Consider the following 13,733-nt stretch of genomic DNA (forward strand, 5'->3'; position numbering starts at 1 on the left):
GAACCCAGGTCTTCTGGGAAAGCAGTCAGTACCTCACCTGCTGAGCCATCTCTCCAGCCCCTAGTAACAGGTCTTTACTATTCAATGATACTCAGATGTTCTTTGCTGTTGTTTTGGTTCTTGTTGTTCTGTTTTGTTTGAACCTAGCCTGAAATCCACACAGAGAGAAACACAAATGCTTCTGGCCTCCAGAGGGCTGGTATTAAAGCAGGCATCACCACACAGGCCCTCTGAGTAGGTCTTATTAGTAGGAACTGCTCTGTATTATGACACATTTGTAGAAAGAGGAAATCTGAGACTGTGTTTTATATGATAGCCCAAACAAAAGAACAGACACTGGATAGAAATAGCTTGCTTCGTTTATATTTTTAGACTTAATGTGTATGAATGTTTCATTTACATGTATGTATATGCACTGTGTATGCGCCTGGTATCTATGGATATTGGAAGAGGGCATCAGATCCCCAGGAACAGGAGTTACAAACATTTATGAATACCATGTGGGTCCTCTGCAAGGTCAACAGTGTTCTTAACCACTGAGCCATCTCTCCAGCCCTGGTTAGGTTTTTGAGACTGAGCCTCACTATGTAGCTCTGCCTGTCCTGGAACTTACTATGTAGACCAGGCTGGTCTTGAACTGAGATCTGCCTGCCTCTTCTCTAGAGCCCTAGAATTAAAGGTGTGCACCACTATGCCCAGCTTCCTGGGCTTGTTTTTTAAGACAGGGTCTATGTGACTCATACTGACCTTAAATTCAAAATCCTCCTGCCTCAGTTCCCCTTGTATGCCAATGAACCTTTGGTCTTTAAGTCAGATTTGTTTTTGTTTTGAGAAAGGGACTCATGTGGTCCAAGGTCACCTTGAATTTCCCGTCCTTCTACATCCACTTCCTGAATGACGGAATCACAGATGTGTGCCACCACGTCCGCCTCCATTGTTTGTTGCTGTTCTTGGGGAGGGGGTCATGAATTTTAAGCTAGTCTCAAACTCACTCTGCAGCTAAGAATGACTTTAAATTTCTGATCTTCCTGCCTCTACGTCCTGAGTGCTGGGATTACAAACGTGTGCACACATAATCCCCCAAGTTACAGAATGCTGGGGGTTGAATCCAGGGCTTTGCGCATGCTACACAAGCACTCCAACAACTGAGCTGCATCCCAGCCCAAGCCAGGAAGCACGGCAGCAATACACTTGTGTTTTTGTGCGCACACATATCAAACCACGTGCATATGGTGGTGTGCACAGAGAGATCTCATTCCAAAGAGACTTTCTTTCTTTCTTTTTCTTTCTTTCTTTTCTTTTCCTTTCTTTTTTTAAGATTTATTGGGGTTGGGGATTTAGCTCAGTGGTAGAGCACTTGCCTAGCAAGCGCAAGGCCCTGGGTTCGGTCCCCAGCTCCGGAAAAAAAAAAAAGATTGTTTAAGATTTATTTATTTAATGCACTTGAACAAGTACACTGTAGCTGTCTTCAGACACACCAGAAGAGGACATCAGATCCCATGTGGTTGTTGGGAATTGAACTCAGGACCTCTGAAGAGCAGTTGGTGCTCTTAACCACTGAGCCATCTCTCCGCCCCTCCCCCCAGAGTCTTTTCAAAGCTGACTAGAATGTAGTGCAACAGCCACTCGGCATAGCTGTGCCGGTGATAAACGCCTTAATCCCAGCACTGGGAGGCAGAAATCGGCAGATCTCTGTGAGTTCAAGGCCAGGTTGATCTATAAGGTGAGTTCCAGGATAGCCAGGGCTACACAGAGAAACCCTGTCTCAAAAAAACCAACCAAAGCAACCAGAGTAAAACAAGCAACCGCTTAGTGTACATCACCAGCCTCTTGCTTACCTGTCAGAGAGGCCAAAAACCTATGAAGGTGTGAAACAAAATGATTTCGGATGCTCTCAGGCCAAGACTTATTCATAAAAATCTGAGGGACGTAGACACCGCTGAGCAGCCGTAGCAACGCTGGGATGTAGGCACCCCGCACTGTCCCATACTGCACGGTTTCCTCAAAGTTCTCTGGGGTGATGGGAACTGGTGCTTGTCGAATGAAGTACACAATCTGACTCTGGGTCTGCAGGAAAGAGATCAGAGTTCAGTCTCCAGGATGCCTGAAGGTATCTGAGGCCCCACTGTGAGAGCCAGGCTGAGCTCTGTGATGTCCCTGCCTGTGCTTCCTGATGTAGATTCCACAGCTACAGCTGTGGGGAGGGAATGGATAAAATGTGCCTTGAGGGTACAGACTATTTTGTTCAACTTGAACTAAGAATCTAACACACTATATCTAGCTCACAGTAGACGATCAATAAATGTGTGTTGGGTGAGTGGGTAGATGGACAGGATAGAATAGATATTTTGTTTCAGCTATGGAAAAAGAAGGGAGAGATAGAAGAGATCCAGGAGGAAGATTGCAAGTAAGAATTATCTGGGCAGCCAGTGGTGGCATGCGCCTTTAATCTAAGCACTCTGGTGGCAGGCGAGTTCAATGCCAACCTGATCTACATAGTAAGTTCCAGGACAGTCAGGGCTGTTACACAGAGACACCCTGTCTATAAAACAAACAAGCAAACGCACAAAAAGAGAAAAGAAAAAAAAGAAAAAAATTTTCTAGGATTTCTCATTTCAGTTTTTTTTTTTTTTCTTCTTCGGGGTCTCAAATTGTCCTAGAACTTACTACATAGCGGAGGACAACCTTGGACTAGGATCCACCTGCCTGCACCTCTGGGGCAAGGTTACAGGCGTGTGCCCCTCACCGAGCTTCGGTCTTCGTACCCTTTCCTGACTGCCATTTGGCATTCGGCTTCACCTGTGCTGAGGCACCACTTGGCCCACATTCAGAAGTCTACAGCCTTTCCTACTCCTAAGACAAAACAGAAAAAAGGGTTTGCTCCAGTATTTGTCACAGATGAAAATGTTTGACCAACACACACAGCGCAATAGCCGAGAATCCCTTTTTTAAAGGTTTTACATCTAATTTTGTTTGAATTTAATAGAAGAAGAAACTGAAGTTGATATTAAGGATTGTTAAGCTTCAAATAAATGTCTCTCACCCAGAGACATCTCAAAATGATCCTTTGTTGTGGTGGTAGTGATGGTTGTTGTGGTTGTTATGGTTGTGGTGGTGTTTGTGGAGGTTATTGTTGTGGTTGTTGTGGTGGTGGTGGTTGTGGTGGTGGTTGTGTTGTTGTTGTGGTGGTGGTTGTGGTGGTTGTTGTGGTGGTGGTGTGGTGTGGTGGTGGTGGTGTTGTGGTGGTGGTTGTTGTGGTGGTGGTGGTTGTGGTGGTGGTTGTGGTGGTGGTTGTGGTTGTTGTTGTGGTTGTGGTTGTTGTTGTGGTGGTGGTTGTGGTGGTGTTGTTGTGGTTATTGTTGTTGTTGTTGTGGTTGTGGTGGTGGTGGTGGCTGTGATGGTGGAGGTTGTGGTGGTGGTTGGCTGTTGTGGTGGTGGTTGTTGTGGTTGTTATGGTTGTGGTTGTTATGGTTGTGGTGGTGGTAATGGTTGCTGTGTGGTTGTTGTTTTCTCGTGCTAGAACTAATTGTTGACCTCACATATGCTAAGTATGCGCTCTACTGTCAAAGCACACTGCTACCTAATTTTCTCTATTTATTTTATACCCTGATGATCATGGTGATGGTAACGTGTGTGTGTGTGTGTGTGTGTGTGTGTGTGTATGTGTGTGTATACACAAGAGAGCGAGACTGAGAAAGAGCAAGCGTCTGCACAATTTGTCATGGCACACACACATGTGGAGGTGAGGGCATCTTTGGGGAGCCAATTCTCTCCTTCCACCGAGGATTTAGGAAACAGACACTGATCGTTAGGCTTGTGTAGAAAATACCACGACCTGTAGAACCATATTGTGCTCGTTTGATTTTTTTTTTTTTTTTTTTTGAGGCGAGGTCTCTGCTGTGAGCCCGCCATGTAGCCCAGGATTTCAGAAATTCCACCTTTGCTTTCCAGAGGTTACAGCTGCCACCTGGATCACCAACCCCAGCTCCTATAGTTTTTATTTTCAGAAACTCCAACTCGTAGAAAATTTTCAGGAACAATAAAGTTAACAAGATATCCTTGTGTCCACACTTGGCCTGTCTGCTCCCTCTTTGAACCTGTCAGGGCAGGCATCCAGACACCACACCCTTAACACTTGGCCTGCATCTTCTGAAAATACCTAACACTGTAGTCATGGTAATGGGAAAATTATCTAGTACAATACATACACATCATACAATAGTACACATCTGTCCGCAATACAGTAATGTCCACATCTAACTTTCTCCAGTAGTCCAGATGATGTCGTTTATAGCTGGATCGCTTCCTCCCCATCCACGTCCAACCCAGGACCGTCTGTGCTCAGGTCTCATTTTGTTGTTGCTATATTTGTGTCTGTTTCTCTTCTGAGACAGGGTCTCACTATGTAAGCCCTGCTGCCCTAGAATACACTGCTACATAAATGAGGATGGCCTCGACACACAGGATCCTCCTGTCTCTACCCGCCAAGTGCTGAATCTAAAGGTATGTACCACCATGTCTAGCCTGTGTGTGTGTGTGTGTGTGTGTGTGTGTGTGTGTGTGTGTGTGTGTGTGTGTATGTGTGTGTGTGTGTGTGTGTGTGTGTATGTATGTGTGTGTGTGGGTGTGGGGTGTGGGGTGTGTGTATGTGTCTGTGCGCATCTGAGTATGTGTATATCTGTGTATGTGTATATATGTCTGTGTATGTGCATGCAGGTGTATGTATGTGTGTGTGTGTATATATGTGTGTGTGTATGGTGGGGTGTGTGTGTATGGGTGTGTGTATGTGTGTGTGTGTGTTGTGTGTGTGTGTGTGTGTGTGTGTGTGTGTGTGTGTGTGTGTGTGTGTGTGTGTGTGTGTGTGCGTTTGTGTGTGTGTGTGTGTGTGTGTGGTGTGTGTGTGTGGGGGGGTGTGTGTGGTGTGTGTGTGTGTGTGTGTGTGTGTGTGTGTGTGTGTGTATGTGGTGTATGTGTGTGTGTGGGGTGTGTGTGTGTGTGTGTGTGTGTGTGTGTGTGTGTGTGTATGGTGTGTGTGTGTGTGGTGTGTATGTGGTGTGTGTGTGTGTTGTATGTATGTGTGTGTGGTGTGTATGTGTGTGTGGTTTGTGTGTATGTGTATGTGTGTGTGTCGTGTGTGTGTGTGTGGTGTGGGTGGTATGTATATGTGTGTGTGTATGTGGTGTATGTGTGTGTGTGTGGTTTTGTGTGTGTGTATGTGTGGGTGTCATGTGTGTGTGTGTGTGATGTGGGTGGTATGTATGTGTGTGTGTGTGTGTGTGTGTGTGTGTGTGCGTGTTGCAGTAGGCTCTCAGTCCTCCTGCTTTAGCCTCTCAAGTGACAGGATCACAAGCTGTAGCATCATGTCCAGCGTTTTCTTTTATGCTGGACTATCAATCACTCTAAGAATCTAGCCCGATGGGGTTGGGGATTTAGCTCAGTGGTAGAGCGCTTGCCTAGGAAGCGCAAGGCCCTGGGTTCGGTCCCCAGCTCGAAAAAAAAAAAGAACAAAAAAAAAAAAAAAAAAAAAAAATCTAGCCCGATGTTTTCAAACGTCCCTTAATTTGGATTTATCTGAATGCTCATTATTAGGTGGAAGCTAACTGTTCTCCACAAGAACACCATAATGTCCCCAGAACTGGCATCCATACATTCCAGGGCTGTAACTAAAATGCACACGAACATTAACCGTGAGAAACCATCGACAGGCAGCAACAGCCAGCCCTGCTCACTCCCAGACGCCGTTGCTTTTGCGTCTCAGGGAAATTCTTTGTATGTTCTCTCTAAATCCACACTGTGTTCGTCGTCTATTCCTCCAGCTGGGTTGTGCCGGTCCCTTGAGTCTCGCATCTCTCTAATTGCATTAATGTCGCTGGCCTTTTCTTTCACATGAACGGCAGCTGCCTCAGCCTTCTGCTCGGTTAGTGCTGGGTTTTCAACCACAGCTATTCAGTTCCCCGCCATTTCTCATCTGGTTTTGTAGCACGCTGCCTTATTCGTTCCCTAAGATCCGTGCCCCTCCCTTTCATCTCCTTCCACCTTTTATCATCTCGTCTGCTTTTTTAAGAGACTGAATTCGCGTTCGTATCGCGTTGCGCTGCAGTGGCGCGGTTGTGAGGAGCCTCCTCGTTCGGTTAGATCTCCCTCCTGTGCGCGCTTTGTTCTTTTCCCCCTTTGTCCTTGGTATAACATGCCCGCCGCCGCCGCCGTTGCCATGCAATTTCGCCCCATTCCGCTCCTGCGTGAGCAGCTTTGTCAATTCACTCTTTTGGCTCTAGCACCCTGTGGGCGACTTCTTGATGTCCCACCGGGAGAGACCAGTTTATTTTGCCTCTTGAAGGTAAAGCGAAAGGATTAGGTATTTATGTTTTATTCACTTTTTTGTAGCCTGAGAGACTTGTGTGAGGAGGGGCAAGTGGTTAAGGCTAATTTAAGGCAATAGCAAATCTTTGTTAAGTCACCAAACCTCTTGGAAGACATTGGGAGTGCTCCACCGTTCCCCCCAACCAAGTGTGAGCAGGAAGGGACTTCAGCCCCTCACCCTGTTAGTGTTCACACATTTTAAAATTCATTAGATGTGATTATGCCGTTCCCGTGTTCTGTGTTCTACGTGCTGCAGTCTTACTCTTTGCCCTTTTTATCAGATACCGGGTCATGGACTCCCAGCCCCACACCCCCAGATGAAGATGATTTTATTTTGGCCAATAGGTGACAGGGTACAGAGAATCACAGTGGTGACAGGTGTAGGCATGGCAAGAGAAGACACACCTTGGTGTCTAAAATCAGGATGCAGAGAAACGTGACTCTCTTTTCCCTTTTTTTTTTTTTGTCCTGGGGACTGAGTTTGACTCATGAAGGTTCCACTAAGCTACTGTGGGTAGTCATTTTTTTTTAAAGGAAGTTTAAACTAACCACCCTAACTAGGAAAATACAGTAAAATCTGTCATCTACTGCTGTAGCAGACTAAATGGATCTCTTTCTTTCTTTCTTTCTTTTTCTTTTAAGATTTATTTATTCACTTACTATATATAAGTACACTGTAGCTGTCTTCAGACACACCAGAAGAGGGCATCGGATCTCTTTACTGATGGTTGTGAGCCACCATGTGGTTGCTGGGAATTGAACTCAGGACCTCTGGAAGAGCAGTCGGGTGCTCTTAACCACTGAGCCATCTCTCCAGCCCTCTTTCTTTCTTTTTAAATATTTTCTTTATTTTATGTATGTGAGTACACTGTCACTGTCTTCAGACACTCCAGAAGAGGGCATCAGATCCCATTACAGATGGCTGTGAGCCACCATGTGGTTGTTGGGAATTGAACTCAGGACCTCTGGAGGAGCAGCCAGTGCTCTTAACCACTGAGCCATCTCTCCAGGCCACTGATGTCTATTTTTATCCATCCCTTTAATGTTATTCATCGTTTATACTCCTGGGCTAGTATTAACTGTTTTAATTATTATAGTTTAATAAAGGAATCTTACGTCTACAAATCTCCTTTATTACTTTCTTCATCATTATGCTGCTATTTTTATGCAATATATATGTATATATATAATATATATGTATATATAATATATGTGTATATATAATATATATGTGTATATATATAATATATATATGTGGGGGAGGGGTGGTTTTTTTGAGACATGTTTTCTCTGTGTAGCCCTGGATGTCCTGGACCTCACTCTGTATAGACCAGACTAGCTTCAAACTCATAGAGATCTACCTGCCTTCTGCCTCCCAAGTGCTGGGATGAAAGGTGTGTACCATCACCTCCTGGCATATTATATACATATAATATATATATATATAATATACGTAATATATAATTTTTTAAAGATTTATTTATTATATGTAAGTACACTGTAGCTGTCATCAGACACACCAGAAGAGGGCATCAGATCTCATTACAGATGGTTGAGCCACCATGTGGTTGCTGGGATTTGAACTCAGGACCTCTGGAAGAGCAGTCAGTGCTCTTAACCACTGAGCCATCTCTCCAGCCCCATAATATATTATATTTATATTTTTAAAAAAACAGTGATTTTTGACACAGGGTCTCATATGCCCAGACCAGCCTTGAATTTGCAGTAAAGCCAAGGAAATCGTTGAACTTCTGATCCTCCTGCCTCTAGCTCCCAAATACTTAGATTTACAGGCTTGGACCAACCAACCGCAGGCTTTTCTTCATGCTGGATAGGCATCCTACCAAGAAACCAATATCACCAGCCGCATTGAAAGTTTTTTTTTTCCTTTCTTTTTTTCGGAGCTGGGGACCGAACCCAGGACCTAGCCTAGCAAGCGCTCTACCACTGAGCTAAATCCCCAACCCCTGCATTGAAAGTTGTAATTATGTTTGGAGAGATGGCTCAGAGCTTCCAGAGGTCCTGAGTTCAATTCCCACTAACCACATGGTGGCTCACAACCATCTGTAATGAGGTCTGGTGCCCTCTTCTGGCCTGCAGGCATACATGCAGGCAGAATGCTATATACATAATAAATAAATTTTAAAAAAGAAGTTTTAATACAAGGAATCCAGCCAATCATAGTAGCAAATACTTGGAACCCCAGCACTTTTGAGGCTGAACCAAGAGGACTGAAAGTTCTGGGCAAGCTTAGGCTACATAATGAGCACTGATACATATGAGAGGCCAGCCAGGTCAACAAAGCAAGAGAAAACAACAACACACAAAACAACAACAACAAACAATCAACAACAACACAAAGAAAGGAATTTAGGAACTGTGACGTTTGGGCACTGTAAATTAAATGAAGTTAAAATGACCCATGGAGACACACCTATAGACCCAGCTACTCAGGAGGCTCCAGTAAAAGGAGTTCAAGAACAGCCTGAGCAACATGGAGAATAAGATGACATTTCTTTGAATAAAATATCATTACACTTTGAAAATGCACAGTGAAGTCAGTTGTGGTAGCACACGCCTTAATCCCAGAACTCCAGAGGCAGGGGCAGATGGATCTCTGAGTTTAAAGCCAGCCTGGTCTATAGCACAAGTCCCAAGATAGCCGGGGCTCTATTGCATAGAAAAACCAGAGTAATAATAACAATAACAATAACAACGCATGGACGTCACCTTTCCACTTTTTATACAAAAGTATACCATGTATACCATGGTCCAACAAGAGCGAAGGGCTAAGACTTTCCCCAACATTTTATTTTTAAATATTTCAAATATACAGAAGGAAATAAAAGAATCAGAGCCGGTGAGATAGCTCAGTAGGCAGTGAGATAGCTCAGTAGATAGACAGTGAGATAGCTCAGTAGGCAGTGAGATAGCTCAGTAGGCAGTGAGATAGCTCAGTAGGCAGAGGTGCTGGCCACCATGCCTGCAGACTGTGTTCTGTCCATGTGGTGCAAAGGGAGAACTGACTTCCACACGTTGCCCTTTGTCCTCCACACATATGCCAAGGCATGCACCTGTGCTTGCTCGTGCTCGCACACGATAGATTAAATAATTAATTAACTAAGGGAAGTCTTTTTTTTTTTCGGGACGGAACCCAGGGCCTTGCGCTTGCTAGGCAAGTGCTCTACCGCTGAGCTAAATCCCCAACCCCACTAAGGGAAGTCTTAAGTAAAGACTGCATAGGTGATACTAGCACCCGTTCTCCACTGCTGACTACTGCACTGCCTCCGTTTGCCTTCCCAGGTCTCCCTGCCTCATCTCACCATCTTTTTCTGCGCATCTGCTTCCCTGTGGAGTGTCCCCCACATGGTGGGGTTCCATGAGCCTTGGGCACAGAAGGAAACATGAGTCAGGGTTGGGGAGACGTGCAGCACCCTCAGCTCCACGGAGGGTTGCCGGGAAAGCGGGGTACCCACCTGCACAGGCATACCCAGCTCCAGCTTCAACCCAAAGACAGGGTCAACAAAGATGGTGAGGACAGGCACCGAGGGATCCTGGGCAAAGTGTTCCAGAACCGCATCGTGCTCCGCCGTCCACGTCGAATCTGCCAGTCCAGTCAACATAGCTCGTGAGAGGAAGATGGGCTTCTGCGGGGTACAGAGACACAGTGTGTCAGAGCTGTTAGGATGAGCTGAGCGGTCCTCCCCTCCACAGCTACAGTGGATGACTTGGGAGGTGAGATGCCAAAAGGCTGGGGAAGACTGAATGGTAGGTTTCCAGCTTTTAAAGGAAGGAGGCAACAGACTCCCCTGCCTTGGGGAATGAAAACAGACTGTGTCACAGAGGGGAACAGGGTGCCATTATCTTCCCCCCAAATATTTCTTCTGCCTGTGGCTGTGAAAATGCATCATCCCCTAGCACTCTCGGCCCCAAAGGGAAAGGTGACGTAAGGACACAACGTCAGCCCAGATCAAGGAGCTGGGAGCAGGGGGACTAGGAGGATGGCCTGGAGAGGAGACAAGGACCACAGCGGGTTTCCTAGGAAGCTGCTCGGCTGAAGCAGGAGACACTCCCGTTAGCAGTCCAGTTAGAAGAACCCAGGGACGCCGGGAAAGGAAAGCTGGAAAATACTAAGGAACAAATGAGGAACGGAGATGGCTCTGCCCAGTCCTTCCTCCAGTGTCCCTGGAAGATGAGAGGAAGAATCATAAAGTTCCAAAGAAGAGCAAATCGACAATCTGCTAGGCTCTTTCCTGTACAGGAGGATATGGTGGAATCAATGGTAGAACACCAAGAGCCTGAAAAGGAAAGACCAAAGACATAGACAGACCCCATGATGCTCTGCTTTACTTGAAGTCAAAGAACATAAATTAAAAAACAACGAAGACATCATTTGCTGTCTGTTTTGTTAATACTTAGTAAACGGACAATCCTTAGTCTGGAAAACAGCTCTACTCCTAACGTAAGGGCACATTACAATCTGGTTAGGAAAACTTCACGTGTGTATTACAAATCAAGCAATGTTCCTTACCCTTACTATCCTTCTTTCTTAATTTTCATTTCATTTTGTGTGTCTGAGTATTTTGTCTGCATGTAGGTCTGTGCACCGCTTGCATGCTGGGTGCCCGAGGAGGCCAGTAGTATCAGACCCCATCAGACTAGAGTTACAGATAGTTGTGAGCTATGTGGGTGCCGGGGATCGAACCCTGGTCCTCTGGAAGAGCAGCCAGTGCTCTGAACCACTGAGCCTTCTCACCTGTCCAGTCCCATGCACTCTTAGTGATGCCTATCTATCTGTACAGAGATCTAGCTTAAGGAACTACTGTGCATTTCAGTCTTATGGTATTTATCACTGTGATATTGTGAGAATGAAATATGGCAAACGGCAAAATGACCAAGAGTAGTGGTTTAACGAGGATGTATGTGTCTAATGGAACACCAGATGGCTACCAAAAGTGGTATTGGGAGACTGAAGCAAGAGGATGGGAGATTAAAGGGCTACTAAGCTATGTAGTAGGACCCTGACTGAAAAAGATCAGAGTTATGAGCCTGTCGGGGTGCAGGGAGCCTGCTGGGGTGCAGGCTCACTTATAATCCTAGCACTGGGGAATCAGACAAGAAGACAGCAAGTGTGAAACTAGCTTGAGCTATATAGTGAATTTGAGGCTAGCCTGGGCTATGGGCTGTTTCAAACACCAACCCCCCCAAAAAAAAAAATCAAAGAGAAGAGTGTTTGTCTGACGTGTGCAGCCTGGGTTTCGGTCCCAGCACTGGTGGGTATGAGAATATTTGGCTGGGGTTGGGACTTTATGCTGTTTTAGTTTCTCTTTCTCTGTCTGTTTTCCTTTTGTCTTTTGGTTATTTGAAACAGAATCTTGATGCATAGCCCAAGCTGGTTTTATCCATATAATCCTCCTGCTTCAGCTTCCCAAGGGCTGGGATTGCAAATGTGTGCACGAATTTCAGCTGCACAAAAATTTTTAGTGGGTAGTTATTGGTCTCTTTTCCCCTTTCAAAAAAAAAAAAAAAAGAAAGAAAGAAAGAAAGAAAGAAAGAAAAGAAAAAGAAAAAAGGCTCAAAAAAGAAAAAAGGTTAAGAGCACTAATTGTTCTTCCCAAGCACCCACATGGCAGCCCACAGCTGTCCGTAACTCCAGTTCCACGGAAGCCAACTCCCTCATGCAGACATATATACATGCAGGCAAAACACTGAAGAACATAGAACAAAAGTAAACATTGAAAGAAAATTTACGGGTTGGGGATTTAGCTCAGTGGTAGAGTACTTGCCTAGCAAGCGCAAGGCCCTGGGTTCAGTCCCCAGCTCCGAAAAAAAAGAAAAGAAAAAAAAAAAGAAAGAAAGAAAGAAAATTTACAAAAGGACGCAAGGTTGTCACCCCTCTCACCTCCCCTACACAATGAAGGGCAGGGTTATGCACTGCTTGGACGAAAAGACAGGACTGAAGGTCAGTTTCGCACAGTGACGAGGACAGACTAAGTCCTCGGTCAAAAGAGAACAGCAGAAGGAGAGAACATCTTAGAAGTTACTGTCCAGGGGCTGGAGAGATGGCTCAGCGGTTAAGAGCACCCGACTGCTCTTCCAGAGGTCATGAGTTCAATTCCCAGCAACCACATGGTAGCTCACAACCATCTGTAATGAGATCTGATGCCCTCTTCTTGTGTATTCATATATAATAAGTAAATACAATCTTTGAAAAAAGTTTAAAAAAAAAAAAAGAAGTTACTGTCCAAGTAGGGCACCACCCGCCCACTTTCCGAGTTGTTCAGACGTCCACCGGTAAGACCGATCAGAGTTGACCCAAGACTGGGGAACAAGAGAGATCACCTCAGAGGCTGGTCCCTCTCTCCAGGCCTTGTCCTGGGGATGGGGGCTCATATCATCTACTCCTTTACTCGTGATCTGGCTTTGCAGTGAGCAGGTCACCAGTGAGAAGCGAAAGTGAGAGACAGGCTAGAGGATTCTGCCTACACGGTCCGCACTCAGGCTCAGATCCCTCGGTTCCTGGGGGAAGGTGATCCTTGGGGAGATGCAAACCTACCACGTCCGTCGAAAGGTCCGATTCTTCAGGTTCTTCAGGTTCCTCCACAGCTTGCTCTGAGGAGAACGTCAAACAGAGGAGCCATATTACCCAGCAATCCCACTTCTAGTACCCAAGTGGCTTGAGAACAAGACTGCAGCAGCGTTGTTCCCAGTACGGGTGTGGGGGGCAGATCTCTGGGATCTCTGTGAGTTCAAGGCCAGCCTGATCTACAAAGGGAGTTCCAGGGGACGGATAGAGCTACACAGAGAAACCCTGGTATAGCTCCCTCAGTGGTCTATTAGTTGCCTAGCACACAAAAGGCCCTGGGTTCCCTCCCTGAGGAAGGAGGAGGAAGGAGGAAGGGCAGATGGTAAGATGGTGCAGGAACAGACTGTGTCCATTAAAGCTATGGCTGAATAAACAAAATATTGGTATACATGTACAACGGACTATTATTCAGTATAAGAAAAGGAAGGTAAGATTCGTGCTACAATATGGTTGAACCTTGAAAACTTTATTCTATGTTATTCTTATTCTTAATTCTTTTAAGAAGGCAGACAGGGGGCTGGGGATTTAGCTCAGTGGTAGAGCGCTTACCTAGGAAGCGCAAGGCCCTGGGTTCGGTCCCCAGCTCCGAAAAAAAGAACCAAAAAAAAAAAAAAAAGAAGTCAGACATAAGACATCAGTGTGTGATTCCATTCCCATGAAATGGCCTGCATAGAAGATCTATAAAGGGGTTGGGGATTTAGCTCAGGGGGAGAGCGCTTGCCTAGGAAGCGCAAGGCCCTGGGTTCGGTCCCCAGCTCCAAAAAAAAAAAAAAAAAAAAAAAAAAAA

The 13,733-nt window shown here is 45.5% G+C and overlaps 1 protein-coding gene across 1 annotated transcript in view; it reads right to left on the bottom strand.

Moving 5' to 3' along the window:
* Dnah2 (dynein axonemal heavy chain 2) overlaps positions 1 to 13,733 on the bottom strand; it is a 124,624-nt gene that overhangs the window by 97,042 nt on the left and 13,849 nt on the right. Inside the window, exons 3-5 of the mRNA XM_032914170.1 lie at positions 12,917 to 12,972; positions 9,837 to 10,007; positions 1,839 to 2,067 (exon numbers count right to left, since the gene is read on the bottom strand). Coding sequence (XP_032770061.1) covers positions 1,839 to 2,067; positions 9,837 to 10,007; positions 12,917 to 12,972 — 456 coding nt within the window. The remainder of the gene's footprint in view (positions 1 to 1,838; positions 2,068 to 9,836; positions 10,008 to 12,916; positions 12,973 to 13,733) is intronic.

Source organism: Rattus rattus, chromosome 9 (assembly GCF_011064425.1).
Source record: "Rattus rattus isolate New Zealand chromosome 9, Rrattus_CSIRO_v1, whole genome shotgun sequence".
NCBI lineage: Eukaryota > Metazoa > Chordata > Mammalia > Rodentia > Muridae > Rattus > Rattus rattus.